At 28.9% G+C, this 20,848-nt stretch overlaps 2 protein-coding genes across 5 annotated transcripts; both read right to left on the bottom strand.

Moving 5' to 3' along the window:
* Positions 1-8,988: 8,988 nt before the first annotated feature.
* Positions 8,989-11,008, bottom strand: LOC112697662 (acyl-lipid (9-3)-desaturase). Its single transcript, XM_025750934.3, has one exon. The coding sequence runs from the start codon at positions 10,773-10,775 to the stop codon at positions 9,429-9,431; it is 1,347 nt and encodes a 448-aa protein (XP_025606719.1). The 5' UTR covers positions 10,776-11,008; the 3' UTR covers positions 8,989-9,428.
* A 6,818-nt stretch (positions 11,009-17,826) lies between these two features.
* Positions 17,827-20,767, bottom strand: LOC112697661 (uncharacterized). 4 transcript variants are annotated; one of them, XR_011874664.1, is made up of 7 exons: positions 20,594-20,767; positions 20,380-20,498; positions 20,143-20,225; positions 19,602-19,723; positions 19,317-19,495; positions 18,875-18,968; positions 17,827-18,765 (listed from the first exon to the last, which is right to left on the bottom strand). XR_011874664.1 is itself a non-coding variant. In XM_025750931.3 (7 exons), exons 1-7 carry the CDS (start codon positions 20,601-20,603, stop codon positions 18,773-18,775), a joined length of 624 nt encoding a protein of 207 aa, XP_025606716.1. In that variant the 5' UTR covers positions 20,604-20,767; the 3' UTR covers positions 17,827-18,772. The 4 variants fall into 4 exon arrangements, 2 of the variants coding, with proteins under 2 accessions (XP_025606716.1, XP_025606715.1); XM_025750931.3 differs by having other exon boundaries at positions 17,827-18,803; positions 19,331-19,495; XM_025750930.3 differs by having other exon boundaries at positions 19,331-19,495.
* Between the last annotated feature and the right edge of the window lie 81 nt (positions 20,768-20,848).

Here is a 20,848-nt window from a genome sequence, read left to right as displayed (position 1 = left end):
ATAGTTGATCCAGTGAACATATTTCTTTGTTGAGAGACATTCTGGAGTTAAAATCAAGATCTAGGGAGAAAACGTCTTGCATAACTCCATCCTCAATATTTTTATTTTATAACAATACAACTTCTCTCTTAAAAAATTCTTTAAACAGTAATGAAAATTAATTTTGTGAATATTTTATTTATAATTTACGGGAGTTTTAAATTTCATAAATTTTTTTAATAATATAACTAATTATGACGACTATTATCACTATCACCTTCTTAGTTCTTATTATTATAACTTCTATCTCTACTATTTTTATTGTGTAATCATATTTTATTATTATCGTTGTCTCTTCTACTGTCATCATTATCAATACAAATATCATCAACATTAATGTTATCTTATTTCATTTCTTGTTCGATACTATTTTTCTTTTAAAAAGATCTTTGTATTGTAATTACTTTTTTTCTGTGACATTATTTTTAGCAATGTTCTTTTTCTACTTAACCACCACCGAAAAAAAAAATTTTCAAAAATAAACTTATTAATAATTTGTGAGAGTTTAAAATCCCACACATTACAAATAAAATCCTCCACAAAATTAATTTTTGTTAATATTTAATAAAATTTTTAATAGATGAGTCGTATTATCCTAAAATTAAAAAAAAAATGAAAGCCAAAATGTCTTTTTTTTTAGAAAGAACATCTATTTTTTCATAAAAATGAACGAGAATTAAATTGGCTCTTTACTCCCAATTTTAATTCAAGATTGTAGAGTCTTAGAATTTCTTAGTTAGTTTTGAATTTTTTTTCTTTGGGCCTAAAGCCCGTTAGTTTAAAAAAATTGAAAAAATTGAAAAGGAGAGAGATATTTATTGGAAGAACTAAAACACAATAACAAAGAGCAAAATAGAAGCAGGATTGAATTTCAAGGACTTAGAAATACATAATATTACTCATCTAGCAAAATAAGTATGGAAGACTTTTAAAGAATCCAGATACAATTTGGGTAAAAATTCTACAATCTATCTATTATCCAGATGGTAATTTTTGGGAGGCACAGGTTGAAAAGAATTCTTCATGGTTATAGAAAAGCATTTTACATGGACGAGAATTGTTAAGGAGAAAAGAGAAGTGGAGTATTAAAAATGGTTCGAAGATTAATATATGGAGGGATAATTGAATAGCTGAAGTAGATAGGGTGCTGGAGAATGGTAGACAAGATGTTTAGATAGTTGAAGAACTCATTAAAGTGGGAAGATGTTAGAATGAAAGCAAAATTAGAAGCATGTTTTCGCCAAAAATTTGTGATGCTATTATTAGAACCCCAATTAGTTTTGTGAATAGGGAGGATAATTTATACTAGCCTGCAAGAGAAGATGGTATATATACTATAAAGACAGATTATTTCACTGTAAAAGGAGAATTTCATTATCAAGGTCATGAAAACCCATCCACAAGTGATGCTAAAAGGGAATATTGGAAAGAAATTTGGAAAATGGAAATTTTCTCTAAAATCATATCATCTTTGTGGAAGGCATCCCATGATATCGTGTCGGTAAATTTAAATTTATACAAAAAGAGAATTGCTTAGAGTTCTATATGCCATATTTGTACTAAAGAAGTAGAGTCAACAGAGCATACATTATTGTTGTGTGAGTGGATAAGGGCTGCATGATTTAGAGTTGATTGTCAATGTATTTCAACAAAAGAAATGGCTATTGAATTTAGAAACTGGTTGATGACGATCATACAAAAAATCAAATCAGTAGAGGGGAGGAGAAAAATAGAAGATTAGTAAAATAGAATTTCTAGTGTGAAAAATATGGAAGACTAGAAATAAAAAAGTGTGCCAGCAGTAAGAAATTGATCCTAATTGGACAATAAAAAAAGGCTAAACTAATGAAAAATCTGTTTCGGAGAATAGCAGAAAAATAGATAAATATAAAAGAAAAAAAGGTTCAAAAAAGAACGAGAGAGGTTTGTTGGAGGCGACCCTCTACGAATTGGATCAAGACAAATGTGGAAGCTTCTTTCAAAAAGGATATAGAAAAAGGGGCTATAGCAGTGGTGTACAGAGACAACAGCGGAAAGATTTTATTCGGTTGCACAGAGACATAAGCTGGACTCCCAGAGAAGAAAATCTCCTTGCACATAAGGTGGCCAGAGAAGCAGAATTAGAAAACCTTTATTTATATCGGAGCATGCAACCACCATTAGAAATTCTGCGTATTATCCACAACAAAGGTAAGAATCAATAGAATGAGCAAGATATGTGAAGAGACGAGCTATAAAAAACATCACCTATTCTCATACTTCTTTGATAATACAAAAAGAGCATTTCTTAGCCAGATCAATTACGATCTGAGGCAGAAGCTCTAAGTATAACCCAAAGTGACTCAGTCCCAAAAGATGATGGCCTAGGTTTTGGCGTCAACCGGACTCATAAGTTTGGGTTGAAAATGAAATCGGGAAATGAGCAATCATGGCGATGGGTGAATGACGACCTCAAGGCAATTAGGGAGAACTTCAAAGAAGCGAACGATTCAAAACTCCAAGGACCACCAAAGTTCTAGCGGGGATGAATACGATGAGGATGTTGATGGAGATGAAGATGCTGCCGACGAAGATGAAGATACAGCCGACGATTCGATAACTGTGCCCATTGATTTTGGAGCTTTGAGCGTCGAAGATACTTCCGTCGATTTGGAGCTCTTCCGCGTCGAGATACTTCCGTTCATCTGCTTGACTTACTGAGAAAAATTTGCTGTACTAAAAGACAAAGAGTCTAGTTTTGTGAAAAAATGAAAAGAGAAATGTATGTTTGATTTTCGGGTCGGGTTCGGGGATTTGAGTTTTTGTATTGGGTCTAGGCTAGGTTTTGGTCTAGATCTCTGACCCAAATAAATAAATAAATAAATAAATAAATAATAAAAAATGTATGAGCTTTTTAATATGATTCGATATAATTGATCATTTTAAAATTCTCTATTAAAATTTCTCCTCTTATAAAATTGTTAATTGTAACTTCAGATATGTTATAAGTTGTTATAATATAACTAAGACAGTTATAAGTGTAATGCTCTAATATTTTTAAATTAGCCATAAATTTTATTTGAATTATATTAGTGGTCGATAGTCAAATTTTATAAAATTAAAAAAATCTTTATATAAAATATTTTATATAAGAACAGTGGATAACTAATTTTTACTTTTTATCAGTAAAAGCTATTTGAAAATAGTGAGAACCTTATCACAAAAATCATTACTAGTTAAAATGTATAACTGGATCTAGCGATACTAAAATAGAAAGTGGGCATACTAAATTATAAAAGCAAAAATAATAACAAACTTTACTCATGTCAAATAATCATATAATAAATAAAAATAAACATCATAACCATAATCATAGTCACTCAATAAATATTAAATAAGACACATAAATGATTCTAATTCTCTCATTTTGCATAACTATAGCTGAAACAATCACCTATTCTCCATTATTAATATGAATTTAGCTAAGTGCTTAACGTTCCGTATCTATGTCCTTGATATCCCACTCCTAACCATCTTATAATGTACTGGTCTTTTTAGTTCAATCAAGTAGTGTATTGTTTTATACTGCATTGTTCCTGAAGATGGTACAGAGAAAGGGGATGAGAAACAAAAAATTCTCAATAATTTATCTATTTGATATCATCATATCCATCTCTAGTCACTCTAAATTTTAAAATAAAAGCAATGATAATGTAATATTGTTTAATTATTATTTTCAAAAGGCTTTGTTAGTCGAAGTAGTGTGACTTTTAGATGCTTCTCATTTACTTACGTCATGATACATGTGACTCATAACAAAATGCCTATAATGTTAAAATATATAGAATACAAACTCATAAACCTTGATTTGATGTGCTCGTAAATCATAAAACAAGACAAGATAAATAAGAGAAAAATAATAATATTGGCATAGATAAATCAAACAGAAAGGATCTCTGAATAAAATAAGGATTATAGATATTAGATAGAAAGGATCTTTAGATAAAAGAAGCATATTTGAATGAAATAAGAATAATAAACATAATCATAAATCAAATAGAAAGGATAAAAGAAGAACAGTCATAATCACACTTTTTTGTATTTTTCATTTTTTTGTAACTTTTAAGGAAGGTATTGAGTTTAAATTGGTATAAAAAGTTGGGAGTCCCCTTCCCTTACTGAACGATCATCTTGATCGATCACCTTCCCTTATCAAAGGATCATCTCGATCGATTATCTTTCCTTACCGAAAGATCACATCGATATTTTGTCTTTGGAAGTCACCTTTCCTTACCGCAAGATCATTCCATCAATTCAATTTACAATCAAGGTTATTTAGACATACACAAGAAGGAAATTTATATTTAAAAAAAGGACAAAAGTTTGTTGATCACCTTTCCTTTCCAAAGGATCATCTCGATTCGATCACCTTCCCTTACCGAATGATCATTTTGAGATTTTGTCTTTCGGAGTCTCCTTTCTTTATCCTAGGTTCTTATCCCAAAAATTTGCCAATCACCTTTCCCTACTAAAGGATAATCTCTATTCAATAACCTTCTCTTACTAAAGGATCATTTCGATTATCTTGTCTTTGGGGGGTCAATTTTTCTTATCGAAAGATCACTCCCTCAATTCTTGAATGCACATAAGATGGTTATTATAATGCATAATGTGTATGAAAGAAAAAGACATTATATCATGACATGCAATACTAACATCTATATTAAAAAATATTTAAGATATAACATATAAAAAAATAGTATAAAACCTCTACTTCCAGTAAAGTTTTCATATATATATATATATATATATATATATATATTCCAACTTTGTGTATGTTTTGACTGGCTAGAAAAAAAGTTTCCATATTTCGTAATGTGCATAATTTAGAGAGGATCTCTTTTAAAATAATATATGAGTGAAATTTGTAAATAATTTGGCAGAGGATTTAGAGTGAGAGTATGAAAGTGAGAAAAGATAAAGATTTTTTCTATAATGGAATGAAGAAAGTATATGAATACCAATAATAAAAGATAGAGGAATAGGTTATCTAGAATTTTTGTATATATATAAAAAGGAGAATAGAATGAGAATGAAATGGCTTAAATGGCTCTTAGGTATGTACAAATTGTGTTAGGAGAATCTAACTCGCATTTAGGTGAAATTTTCAATCTAAATTGTCCCTTTGCAAGTCCTTTAACGTTTTGTACATTTGGAATTTGAAAATAGTTATTAGAGACAAATTTATAGAGAATTGAGTTAGCTTTAAGCTGAATTTTAAACAAAGTCAATCGAATAATCACAGATTGAGATATTTATGAAATACTGTTAGTATATAAGGCTGGTTAGTTAGAGCGTGATATTCTACTATAAACTTATAATAGATTTATCTAGTTAATTTAATTTTAATTTAAATATGATTGTGTGCTCTGAACTTAATGAATGAACCTTGTTTTTTTTAATCTTTTTATGTAACTAAAAATCATTTAAATTTAATAAATATAGAATTAATTATGACTATATCTTAAAAAATTATTTATTATTGGTTATAAATTTACTAAAATTAGTATTTTTATATTTTTAAAATTTAAATTAAATATGTTAGTTTTTCATATGTATTATTTTTTATTATAAATTTAAAATTTAAATTATTACAATTTTAATTAATTAAATATTCTATAATAAATATAATTCAAAAATTGGATGTTATAAGGAAATCTGAATACTGTCCTGAGAATCTAAATGTTTGAAACTAGTTATGGTCATCAAGGCAGTTATCACATCCCAAATTGGTTTGATATCAATAATATTTATTTGTTGAGAAATTCTCCATATACAAGCGTTTTTCCATACAAATCATACAAGTCATTTTTTTTTTCATGCCTCCTCTTTTTCTTCTCTTTCTTTTTCTTTTTCCGTGCCTCTTCTTCTTCTTCTTCTTCTTCTTCTTCGAAGTGTTTCATCATCGTCGTATTTCTCCTCGTTCTTCTTGACTGTACGTTTTTCATCTTCTTCCTCTTCATCTTCTGCACCTTCTTCTTCTTCTTGCTGCACATTTTTCTTCCTCTTCTTCTTCTTCTTCTTTTCTTTTGTTTCTTGCCTTCTCTTTCTCCTTCTTTATTTACGTGTTTTTCTCTCTGTTTTTTTTCTTCGTTATTCTTGATTTTCATTGTTTTTTGACATCAAGTTTTGAAATCGTTTTTAAAGAAGAAGCAGCAGCAGAAGATAAGGAGGAGAAAGAGAAAGAGTTCTGAATTATGCATAAGATGTACTTCAACGAATTTTGGGTGTATTTCTTAAATCCTTTGGGTGTATTTCTTAAATCCTTTGGGTGTATTTCTGTAATCTTTTGGCTGTATTTCTATAATCGTTTGGGTGAATTCCTATAACCGTTTGGATGTATTTCTGTAATCGTTTGAGTGTATTTCTGAAATTCTATTATCTTCAAAACGATTTCAAAGCTTGATTTCAGAAATCATAAAAATCGAAAAAAAAACGAAGCAAGAATACCAGTGATAAACGTAGATAAAACAACGAATGAAAAGGCAAAGAGAGAACGCACGAAGGAGATCAAATTTGGCAAGAAACTCATTTTCACGGAGGAAGAAGAAGAAGAGTAGGAGAAGAAGAAGGAGAAGAAGAAGGAAGAGGAGGAGGAGAAGGAGGAACGCGAAACACACCATGGAAATCGTATATGGGTCAGCGTGCTTTTTGTTAAGTTTCTTCCAACTTATATGAATTGTAAACCAAATAACTTGTATCTGTAGCACTCCTCTTATTTGTTAGTGTAAAAAATAGAAATAACCATTTTTTTTAATGAATACAAAAAGTCAAAAAGTAAACAAGTTGCATGTGATTGAATATTACAAAATAAATAAAAAGTTTAAAAAAGTTGCATGTGCTTGGTCCGGTGGCCCTCGATATTTAACCACAGGACAAGACACTCAAAACAAACGACTCCAAATATTTTCGGTTGGATTATCATCTCTTCTTGATTAGTTGATTACAGCTCCGCCGTTCTCTCTTATTTATTTATTAATTATTATTTTATTTTATTTCAGTGTATTTGTGAGTGAATTTTTTAATGTGTTAAAAAGAAAATGATCTGTGAAAAATTAAGTATATATTAATGAATTTATCTATTTTGTATTTTAAAAATATATGTTAAAATTAAAAATTAAAAAATTTATTAAAAATATAAAAGATTTTAAGTTTTTAATATATTTATTTTGTATCTATTAAATGAAAAAATTTAAAATTTTTCACTAATGATAAACTTATGTACCTTTAAAATACATGTTAGTTAAATCCTATATTAATTTAACTTTTTGGACGATTAAAATGCGACTCAAGCCAATTTGGTCTATTCGCTAAAAAATAGCGAATCGAAGAGGTAAAAATATGATTTTTTTTATGAATTGTTTATTTTGGTTTGGCTCGGATAATTTGCGAATTAAGCATATTCGAATCGAGCCACACAATTGACTTGTTTGATACCTTTTTGTTATTGTAATATTAATTTTTTACCTAAATTTTTAGATTAAATTTATAAATACATGATAAAATTTTCTTATGGATATTAAATACAAATTTTTATAATTATCTTGTTTTTTCAATTTTTATTTCTGTTTTTTAGAAAAATAAAAAATAAACTAAGTGGATCAATTCATTTAACTTATCAAGTCGTATGAATAGAGTCAAGTTAAGATGATATTTACCCTTTTTTTTTCAGTGCCCAAACGGGCCAGGATAAAGCCCACTACCCATAAACCCGATCTCCCCAGTATTTGGATCCTGAGGCACCACCCTTCACCGGATCACTACCTAGATCTAGCATCTAGATAGGCAGAGGTAGCATAGTGGACTAGTAGTATCCGCCACCACCACATCTGGGCGGATCAGCTGGTCGGATACCAACACTCCTCATCAGAATCATTAAGATAAAAACCAGTCATTTTCTGATTCGAACTTGTCGGCCCACTCGTTTGATTAGCTCTATCAAGATCGTTTTTTTTTTTGGTTTGTACCAGGGTATCCATCAGGCTGGAAACTCAATGACTAATCCCTCGGGTACTGCAGAGGCACAAAGTGAGCGACCCTCTCAAGCAAGCAAGCTCCATTCCGATCATCCAGTGAGTATCGAACCCGGGAGAGATGATTAAGAGACACAGACCCTCGTCCATCTGTGCCAACTTGCGTTGGTATCAAAATCGTTTTTTGAACAACCAATGATTTGCCTTATGCCCTTATGCCCTAGACATTATAACATTACAAACTCACACACCCATGAAACATTTTAGAGTTCTCATCCACTATTCGAACCTGAGTATAGCACCTTAAGAGGCACCAAAATATGCCACTAAGCTAAATACCTATATAATGCCTCCATAAAGCCCGTTCCTAAATCGGGCAAACAACAAACAACAACAACAACAACAAAGCCTTGTCCCACTAAGTGAGGTCGGCTCCGTTCCTAAATCGGGCAATGAAAGAATAATGGCGCCAAGGATCCACCATGGCTTTACAATGTACATAATGTTAGGATATCCAAAAATATAAATTCTACATAATGTTAGTGTTCATTGTTCAATATTTTACAGTTTGTGACTCGAGAGAATAGGAAAACAGAACTGAACAATCACCGATAAACAAAAATTGTCATTTTCCATTTTCCATCTTGACACAATCAACTCAAGCCATACATTGGTTGATTGGTTGAGAGATGAGGGTGCCATCATAAAATTATAGATTATAGATACGTGACGAAATATGCGTAAGCAAGAAAGAGACTTGGTCCAACTTCACATGCTTTGCGCCAAAATTCTTTACACAACTCGCTCTGTGTTTGTCTCGTCCTTGTATGGAAAAACGAATTCACCTTTTCCAATATACAAGTTTGCAAAAACTTGAATACAATTGGAGACTGATAAAAGATCAAAGTATGGAAGAATGCAAGTGCCTCCACAATGATAAAACTAAAATGATGATGTTCTTTCATAAATAACAAAATCTCACAATACAATGAACAAAGTTGCATAACCAAACTGATAGAGCAACTAGTCGATCAATAAGAAGGAAAGGAGACAAATTTCAAATGAATTCCCTTCCCATGCATAATAATGTGCTACAATACACATTGAATTCAAACTATTATGAAGCTTTTAAAGAATAATAATAATAGCATTACTTACATTCCACTCTCTGTAGCATGAATGAAGTGCAGAGCAGAATCAAGATAGAGAACAATATATTAAACCATACATTCCAGGTATCAATTTTGATAGTAAATTAGTCGAATCTGCTGCAACCACACCGGATTGACGCCTCTCTAACCAATTCGCAACCAATTATTCCCAATTTCTTCAAAGCCAAGCAACACAACAAGAACCTTGCCAGTGCCCAGTTGCGACTCATCCATGAGTGTTAACAGCTTCCCAAACAAGATTCTTTGGAACAGGATTAGTAACATCGCGAGCCTGCAGCGCAGCGTCCCTGAGCGTCCGAATCGTGAGAGCATTTGCCTTCCAGAAGGACACACAATTGTAAGGAAGATTATGCTTCTTGCAAAGATCCTTAACAAAGGGAGAAATCTTCCGAAGATGGCACCTCGGTAGCCTTGGAAACAAGTGATGCTCAACCTGAAACTGCAAACCTCCATGGAACCAATCCATCCAAGAAGAACAACTTACATCAAGAGTACCATTACACTGCTTCTCACACCAATCCGTTGCGGTTGGAGGACCAACATAAACTTTGGCAGAGAAATGGTTCAAACAGAATTGAATATGCTGAATTCCAGTAACAGAAAAGCTTGCTAACACAAACAAAATCCTTTCCCCCCAATTAGGCAAACAAGAAACCAAGCAAGGGTACCAAATCCAGAAAGCAATTAGCCCTAAAATCTCAGTTCCTCTATCAGGAACCTTCCGATTCGAAAACAACAGCATGAAAGATTGCGCAAACAAATTGAGCCTAGCGAAGCACATAACAGGGTAAAATGTCCAATGCTGATAACTAACCAATAACCTAGAAAACGAATCGAATTTCATGATCCTCTCGTAGAAGCAAGAAAAGAGTGAATTGAAGAACCTCGAAGAGACGACGAAGAACGGAAGGTGTTGAAGATCGGGATCGAAATCGAGGCTGTTAACAGCAATGTGATGCGCATTGTGGTTCCATTTCCACCAACCAATGCTAATTCCGGCCAGAACATTACCGGAAAGAATTTGAAGAACCCGGTTCAGTTTCTTGGAACTAACAATCTTGTAATGACCGGAGTCATGACCAATCCAACCGCTCTGAATCCATAAAAATCCCATCAAAGCGCCCGAGGCAACGCGAACCAGGCCGGTCTGGGCGAAGAGAACCGCGTAAACGCATAAACAGAACATAATGAAAATGAAGAGGAGAGAAGCGAGAACGCCGCGGTTATGGTCGAAGAGGCCCATTCTTGTGAAGGTGGAGAGGAGGTTTCGGTAGTCTCTGGAAGCTTCGGAGACGTTGTGGTTGGCGAGGTAGGAGCCGGTGAAGAAAGGTTGGAGGCGGCTGAAGGCGTGGTTGGGGTGGAAAGCGAGGAAGGCGTCGGTTACGTCTTGACCGGCGAGGTTGAGCAATGGGGAGGCGCCACCTGGATGGTATTGGAGCCAGTTGGTGACGTTGTAGACTTTGCCGTGAATGGAGATCCATAGATCTTGGGGTTTGTTGTGCTTGCTGAGTTCTTCTCGTGAAATGTAGTTTGTTGATTGTGGTTCCGCCATTGATGAATGTAACTCGAGTGAAAGAGTGTGTGTCTGCTGCTGCTGTTGTACTTGTAGTTGTAGTAGTAGGCGCAACTCGTGAGTATATGTTTTTTTTTTAATTATTATTATTATTATTATTATTATTATTATTATTATTATTTTTTAAATAATATTTTACTTGTAGCCACTAGCCAATTCAATCCTGCACCCATTTCGCCCATTTCGGGATGTGAAATGTTATACCATCAAAATTCCCCTACATCAAGAAGGAGTAATGTTACAAATATATATATATATATATATATATATATATATATATATATATATATATTTATAAATTAAGTTTAATTAAATTAAATAATAAAATTTAAAATAATATTAATTATAATTAATTTTTATTATATTAAACTAATTTGATTAGACTTGATTAATAAAAAAATTTAGATATGTAATATTATTTATAAAAAATTATTAAATAATAATTTAGTCAAATATATAAATAATTTTTAACTAATAATTTCATATAAAAATAATTATATGTAAATTTTATCAAATTATTATATAATAGCTCTTAATTATTAAGCTTTTTATAAAAACAAATGTATATAAATTTTTACCATATTAGTAATATCAAATAAATAATATCTTTTTAAGAGAAAATAACATCGTTTTATACTTTTATTAGCAATTTTAATGAGTCAAAAGTTGGAAAACAAAAATTAATGAGTCAAAATATTTTTTATAAATAATAAAATGGTGGAATACAGTCGACAATAGTTATCAATATAATCACTACAATAATTATATAACTTTGACAATATTAAAAAAATATTGTTAAAATTAAAATTATATTTTTTATATTTTTATAATATATATTATTATTTTAAATTTATTAATATTTAATCAAAATTATATAACCACTGTAATTCTCGTAATGATAACTATTATAATATGCGCCTAATAAAATAGGCATTAAACTATATATATATTTTAATTTTTTTTAGGCATCAATTTTAATGAGATTTAAATCTACAATTGGATACATTATATTATACAATTTCATGGGGACTAAATTAATTATCAGTTTTGCTGGACAGTTAATTTTTTAACTAATAATTATCAAATAAACAAAAGTTAAGAAATGAAAAGAAAAAATATTGATTGATTATTGCTAAAAAAAATTAATTTAATTATCAATAGATATAATATTTAATTTAGTCTCTCAACTTGTATGAAGATTTTAATTTAGTCTCTAAAATTTTAATTGCCTTTATAAATTTTGCCAACATACTCATGTTAGTTCTTGAAATAATTTTCAACATATAAACGTTAACAAATGGAACACTGTTGTGGACAGTCGGATACCATGCTAGATTATGTAAACTAATATCGTTTTGATTTTGGCACTCAACTAATCTAAAAACATCGTAAGTGGTGTTTATTAAAACTTTACTCAACAAAACAAGTGATACGACGTTATTTTTTAGCTATTTGAATGTTAAAATTAAAATTGCATTATTTTATTAGTTATAGCGTGACATGTGGTTGTCTATATCAATGCTTCATTAATATTTTTATACTAAAAATTATCTAAAAGATTAATATGAGACACGTTTTAGCTATTTGAATGTTAAAATCAAAATTGCATTATTTTATTAGTTCTAGCGTGACATATGTGTCTATATCAATGCTTCATTAATATTTTTATACTAAAAATTATCTGAAAAATTAATACGAGATAGTTTATAAAATTTAAAGACTAAATAGAAATAATTAAAATTTTAAAAATTAAATTAAAACTCATAAATTTAAAGACCAAATTAAATATTAACTCTTACTTATAACTATAATTATAATGGCTTAAATTTAATATATATTACTAGAATAATGGATCCATAGTGCATGTACTATATCATATTTTTATGAGTATTAAAGAAAGTATAATTAGAGTCAGACAATTCCTACTATTCTGTATAAAATTAAGGTAGCGTTTGTTTTAAATTACTAGAATGAAGATTGAGAGATTGAAATTCACTATCATATTTTAGTGATTTAGAGATTGGTACTAAAATTTTAGTTTTTGTTTCTAAGATTTTAATATTTCAATACCTTTAAAAAATGAAGACACAAAAAATTAAAATTTTTTGAGATAGAAACTGAAATTTTAATAATATTTTATACTTAAAATATTCTCATTTCAATTAATTAATTTTAACTTTATTCTTTATGTAAATTAAATTAAAATTTTATTCTTATTTTAATATCTATATCTCAATTTATACCAAATATAATATTAAGACTTATTTTAATTTTTGTTTTTCAATCTCAATTTTTTTAATTTCTATCTCTCTTCCAAATGTTAGTAAATGATGATGTAAATGGGGTAAAATGTATACTAAAAATGCATTAAGGTTCAATTGTGTTTATTCAACGCATTTAATTTATGGTGGAAACGACAATTATATTTGTATAAAATTGATAGTAAAAAATATTAAATAATTTAATATATTTAATTAAAGAATTTAGTTAATATATCTTTAGGATATATAATAAATTTATTATTAATAAAAAATTTTAAATATTTTTTATTTTATTTTATAATTTTAACATATACTCTTAAAATATAAGATAAATAAATCTTTAATTAATGTATTATCTAATAATCTTTTATTATCAATTTAATATAAAAATTATTGTATGAGTCTATGCCTTAATTTAATGTGTGTGATCTTTCTATTATTGATTGCTAAAGATATATTATTTTTATGTACTATTATAGAATTAAATATTTTTTAATACGATATGATAACCACGTATAGAATAAAATACCAATAGTATGTCAAGAGTAATACTAAAACTATAAGTTACATTATTTTTCCATAAAACATGCTTCCTTCCAAAAGAATATATTATTAAGAATTTGATTAATTTGTACTATCAATGTAATACTAAATTATTTAGCAGTAAAATTTAATAATTTTTATATGTATGACTTAAAAATTTGAATAATTTTCTAAATGAATGAATTAGACTAGACAATAATATCATTAACACTAACTATAGTCTCTAGATATAGGAGCATCAAAATTAGAGCAGTAGTATATGTCTGTGACAGTGAGAACTTAGGAAAATATGTTTAACACCATTTTTATAAAGAAAATGGCAAAGAAGGTAACAATAAAATAGTGAAAAATCCATTTTGATGAACATCATTACTTTCAAAATTAACTCTATTACAGTATTACCAATGTATTAAAAACTCAATTCTTTTCTAGAATAAAGTGTAGTGATTAATTATTGAGAGTTGAGACAATGATCACATGTGCCCACAGGATTGCTTTGAAAACGAGACTTTTGGCAGATTGAGTCTACTTGATGTGAGTAAAAGATTCCCATTTTTACAATAATAGTAATTGAAATCGTACATAAATGTAGATTAAAATAGTATAATACTAATATACGGACAGCGACATTTCCATGGAAGCACAAGACACATTTCGATAGGAGCTAAAATGGATCGTAACTTGATCTCTTATTTTATAAAATCGTTATTTTTAAAATAATACAATCAGGTATTTTTTTAAATATTTTTTTTCAGGTTTTAGAAGAGAAAAAAAACTAAAAAATAAATATTTTTTATTTTTTAAACAATTAATACATGAAAATAGATATTTAAATTAATTAAATAATAATAAATTTTTAAAAAGATTGATAAAAAATTAAATTTAAAAAAAAGTAGTAATATTTTTCTTTTTAAAAATGTTCAAATTCATTAAAATATATACTCTATTAATTTACAGGATTTTTTCTGTCTTACTAAAAATACTTTTCGCCCCACTAAATTACATAATCTTATACAAGTAAAAATCACATGACTATTAACTATTTCATGGCATATATAGTTATATACTCGGCTTTTCCATATTTAAAATTTTAACCTGAAATTATATCTATATTTTAAATTTATTCTATGTTTTCTCCACCAACATATTCTCTTGGTATTTTGGCTCGACTTGTTTCATCCAACAATGCAAGAACTCTAAAACAACAGTTTTTTAAACGTAGAAATGTATAGATATTATTAAAATACATTTAAGTTTCTGATTTTTTCAAAATTTGAATATATCGATTTTTTATATTTATTTGTATCTGTCAAATTCAACAAAAAATCAAGCGTAACCCCTATTATATTGACTTACGAATGTACACACATGAGAAGATTTTAAAATGAAATGAATTAGATATGGAGATCGACGTGTCCAAATTTTTAAAAAATAAAAAAATTTTAAATATATTTTTCAATTTTCAAGAACTTAAATATCTGTAAATTAAAAAGTTAGGAATAAATTTATCATTTTTTTAAATTGTAATCTTCTCTTAATGTTAAGTAGATACCATCTTAATCTTTTATTTATTTTTGATGAAGACATCCTGTTAATTTTGTTCAACAACTAATGATATGTCTCACCTCAAGAAAAATTAATGATAAATTAATAATTGGTATTCCCAAAATCAATATAATCATATATTACTAACCAAGAAGAAGGTTTACATATAAAAGTAATAAACTAAAGGTGTATTTAGTTTACGTTTTTATTTTTAGTATTTTTTATTTTGTGAATATTGTAAAAAAAAATTATTTCTTATTTTCATCTCTTATTTTTATTTTGTTTTCACAAAATCTAAAAAATAAAAATACTAAAAACAAAAACAAAAACAAAAAATAAGAATATAAATCAAACACACCCTAATCTTTTAAAACCAAAATTATTGCACCCAATAATATGTAAATAATTTTGATCTAAGGTGAAGATTAAATATTAATTATTAATCATTAATTTTAGCTGTAAATGGCATTGTATGTATAAATTTTTTCTATAATATAAGGAAAATTAAATAGATAGGAGATTGATTGATTGAATGGTTGTTAGCATTTTGCAACATAGGAATGTTAGATGCTCTGATTGTGATACAAATTAGATAAGGACAAGCCATTCATTGGGGTGCACTGCAGAAGCAGAAAATTAGTGTTTTTTAAGGCATAAAAACATACTAATAAGTTAAATTAAAATATTAATAATCATGCATATGGAATAAAGCATATAATATAATAATAGTGACAACCCCACCAATTGGGATGAAGCATTGTAGCCAAATAAAAATGACCGTACAATATAGTATCTAATTCATAGCTTTTAGAATATGCCATAAGCCACATGGAGATGCTTCATCAATCACACTTTCTTAGCAAAATATCTTCAGTCTTAGACTTGAGTTAGAGTTGGCTTGCAACTAAAAAGGGAAAAAGTGGCAAAAAATAAAAATAAAAGCATACTTCAGCATTTCTTATTTGCTGCGTGGTATAATATAATGTAAGAATAAATGGACAATAAATTTTGAAGAAGCAAAATTTTGTGTTGTGATATAAAATTATAATCTGTGTAGAATAAATGATTGAGTTTTATACTTTTATTATAAAAGTTAATTATATAATTAATAGAAGAGTAATGATTGGGAGTATATCATATTATGAAACCGTTCATTTCAAAAATTTAAGTTTTTAGAAGAAGATAATATTAATTGTTATATCTCTAATATATCAAAGTTTTTTTTGTCTTTTATTATAAAAAACCTTAGTTTTTCTTTTTTTGTGATTAAGAAAAAATATAACATAGGACAATTGTTTTTCTTTTCATGAAAAAAATTTGAAAACAATTGATTTATAAATTATAATTATGTTACAATGACTTAAATATATCAATTGACAAAATGAATATAATATATTCAGTTAAAAATTTTATATGATTAAATAAATTATCAATTAATATATTATTAATTTAATATTATGAAAAAAATAGATGAATGAAAATATTTAATTTTTATTTGCAATCGTGACACCGATCATATTTTTTTTTGTAATTGAATCTTTACTTTTTACACAAATTTTCAGTTTAAGTCCCTACAAAATATACCTAGGAGTATTATTATTTTTTTAATAATAAAGACCTAATTAACAAATTTTAAAAAGAATAAGGACTTGGTTACAAATTTATAAAGTATAAAGACCTATTTGCAAATTTAGTAATTTATAGGAATTTCCGATTAATTAAACCAAAAATAGACTCGAAAGTAAAATTAAAAATCATTGAGAAACATGTAAAAACTATATACAGCAATAATGTCCGAAGAAATTGGATCATAAACAAGAAAAATACAAGACAGGTCATGAGATGAACTGATTCATGGAAGATCACATGCAATCTTGCAGTCGAAGGTATTATTTTGACAATTTGTTGTCTATATGGACCAACCTTTGTCTGCAGTAACTGTTTACGGCTATCCCCAATAATACAATATGCTACCTATATATATATATATATATATATATATATATATATATATATATATATATATATATATATATATATATATATATATATCTTCATTCGGATCATAAATAATATGGATTAGTCAAGTGGTTAATATTTTATTATTAAAGTCCAAAATTTGAGATTTTATAAATGTAATTATTTTCGTTGAGAGACTCACTCATTAGAGTCAAATGTGTTTGATTCAAATCAGGCACATATTAGATACACATAATCAAATGAAAAGAGTCAAAAGGTCTTAAATACGAAAAACAATGTTTTTTTTTCAATTTCTGAAATTAATTCAAAATGTCACATTATCTCAATCTTTTTTTTTATGAAAGAAATAATTAAGTATAATTTGTTAATTTTTTCAATACAATCCTATGAAAGAAAAACCAAATCGGCAATTTCTAATAAATTTTATAAACAAAATGTTTTTTTAGACCAAATAAGCTGTGGAGCTTGAGGGAAAAGAATTAAGGTGAACTTTATGGTGTCTTTGTTATGGTGCTTAAATTGTCTAACTTATCTTTTAAAGTAAAAAATAAAATGTTTAAAATAAAAAATAAATTACGTAAAATTTATTAAATATTATTTGTTTACCCTTTTTAGTAACTTAGGTACAATGTGATAGGCACTATAGCATTCACCAAGAGTTAAAAGGAAAAGACAAATGAAAGACAATTAGACAAGAATAATTTGAAGTGAAAAATCAACTACCAGCCATAAGATTGAAGCTGTAACATAAGTCACTTTCATTAGTCTATTCTGCACTCATTTCTGAACTATAATATCTGATTGAATTTATGTTTGTCCAAAAGGAACTTATGGCAATAAAAGGAAAAGAATCATGGTCAAAACAGAACAAATTTACATAGAATTATGGACACAAGTAAATTTATACATACTAGTAGGTAGTCTATACCTAATAGCTAGAAACTTATGGTGAGTTTGCGAGTGGCTTTGAAAAGGAATCGATGGAAAGGAATTGCTCAATGAGTAGAGTGAAATTCGCTTTACTCATCGAACCATTCTCTTCCTTCGCTTTCTCTCCAAAATATCAACCTCCAAGATCAAATTTTTAGGTAATTGACCTTTAACAACCTGTGATGATGAAATTTCTTTTAGATGCAATTCACATGTAGTGCATGAACTTCAATTCAGCAGCTATACCAAAAAGGCAATCATGATCCCCCAATTCTTGTAAGGTGTGCAATTATTGGGGTCCAATAATGCAAAAACTTGGTTGCATTTGTGATTTGTCAATTTTCTTTGACTAGCCAAAAAATTAGTGGGGACCGGAAGGACGACATCTCTTCTCCTTGCTTGTCAATCTACTTATTAAGACTGCGACAATGAAAACAGGTACAGGATCAGTATTCTGCAAGAACTAGATTCGCGACCGAATAGGTTTAACGACTCCTCCATGTTGTGTGTGCTTAGATTTATTTGTGTCTTTATCATTATGAGACTTGATAAACTCCAAGACTATGCTGGTTAACTCATCTTGATGATGTGTAAATTCGTGATCGGCTCCTTCTACAATGTGCAGTTCATGGTTAGATATGAACTTATCGAAATCTAGAGCATCTCCGGAGGGTACAGTTTCATCCTTGGATCCATGAACTGTTAGCACTCTGTACATCAACATTGAAGTGTGACTACCATGATAAACCTAGAACATGAAGGATTTGACTTTGTCAATGAATATTTCTTTTACATGTTATAACAATTAAGAAACAATACCTGCAATCTTGAGGAATTAATAGGCAAGCAAGATGAGTAATAGTGGATAGGCGATCCATCAAACTTTCTTCAGTAACACGATATATAATGTTCCCTATCACAAAACAGAACATGTTGATCAGGGTAGTTGAAATAAATTGACAACACGAAAAATGCAAGCACCGTCCAAAGAAGCTGATTTTAGATGCTTTTTGATAGCGACTATGCTATAACATCACAAGGAAGCTTGAAAGTTTGATGATAAGGAGACATGTTGATGAAGAAATATCACAATTCGCTACCATGACTGGAAATTATTAAAACAGAAATAGCAGACAGCCAGTCGCATCTGACTCAAAATAATTGTGCCGACCAATGGCAAAGAAGCAAGAGGAAAATTGACCATGACTTTCTGATTTAAAAATGACAAATAAATAGATGAATATCACTTGAACATGATTACCTTTCATTACTCACCTCTTCTATTTTTTACATCAATAAATCCATCTTGTTTGATTCGTTTCACAAAATTTTCGCCCAAACGACCTTCCATGCCCTTCAATAGATTAAACCGGCCAGAAATGTTGACAATAGTATAAACATCCTTATATTTTGAGGCGTATAACAGTGCCACGTTACCCCCTGCAGAAACCTTTACTATGAACATCTTTATAGATTGTCTGTTCAGTCCCTAACAACTACTTACAGTTTCATATGTTTCACATAGTATGCATAATTGTAATGTAACCTTTACTATGACCAACAATTGCTGTAATTACAAATTTCTGCTCTCGAAAGTGTTGAATGACAGCGCGCATGTCTTCAACTTCTCTGTAGTAGTTACCATACTGAAATGAACCTTCACTTTCCCTAGAAGACAATAAAATGAATTATCAAGAAACAAATCAATCTTGTAAGTTATATATTGCATGGAAACATTTATATATTCAACTTTAAAATAGATTGACCCCTTTCTTTTTAGTGTCTCTTAATTACCTTCAGTCCCAGTTTCTTTCAGAAAAGAGAGAGCCATGATTGGACAAAAATATATTATCAGCATATAAGAGGGCATATAAACAAAATATCATGGTAATGAGCAATCTATGATGCTCTCTGAGTTACTCATTATTCTTGGAGCATAAGCCATCATGCTGATCTAATAATAAACAAAAGAATATGATACACAACTAAGTCAAACTATATATTTATATTTATTCACTAAACAAATTATTAATATACATCATATAATTAAACATTTTATATTCTTCACACAGATGCTTAGTACGTACCCATTTCCAGAAAAATCAAAGCGGAAGGCACTAATTCCATCATTTTCAATAGCAGCAGCAAGGTTCACCATTGGAATCCTTTCCTGATAAAAGTGTATTATGATATTCAGAAACCTTAAAATTTCAGCAGTATATTAACAGAAAGTAATGTCAATTGCTATTAGATAATTTAATCACTCCCCTATAGCAGAGCTCAAATTAGCTTCATACAATGAATTATTAAAAATAAGAAAACACCTTGGAAGATTGGAAGCCATGGCAGATAATAACAAGTTGTGTGGATTCAGCATCGTGTAAAATCCCCACAAGATTTTCGCCATGGTAGTTTCGTATAATTATTCTCCGCTTCTCACTTACTGCAAAAGAATAAATTGGATCGTCCAATTTCAACATTTCATTGCATAATCATTAGATATGAGATCATATTATTAAGAAGGAAACTAATTCGTACCTTTTCGCATGATAGCTTTCGATTTCGTATGTTCCTGGAAAGGTTTAGGGTTCCTCCGCAATAATAATGGAGGTTGTACTTGTACTTTAATCAACCATTTATTGTATTTAGTATTATTAGAAACTTCAAAATGTTCTTTTTATTTTGATATTTTTAATAAGTGGATACTTGCTTGTTTAAATCCTAATTATTAAGTTACTATTTTTTAAAATGTTTTCCATGACTTAGCTTACTTAGAACTGGAAAATCCAGTTT

The sequence above is a fragment of the Arachis hypogaea genome, chromosome 16, assembly GCF_003086295.3.
Source record: "Arachis hypogaea cultivar Tifrunner chromosome 16, arahy.Tifrunner.gnm2.J5K5, whole genome shotgun sequence".
In the NCBI taxonomy this organism is placed as follows: Eukaryota; Viridiplantae; Streptophyta; class Magnoliopsida; order Fabales; family Fabaceae; genus Arachis; species Arachis hypogaea.
The sequence above is the reverse complement of the archived record's forward strand: the minus strand, read 5'-3'. Positions and strand labels throughout refer to the sequence as shown.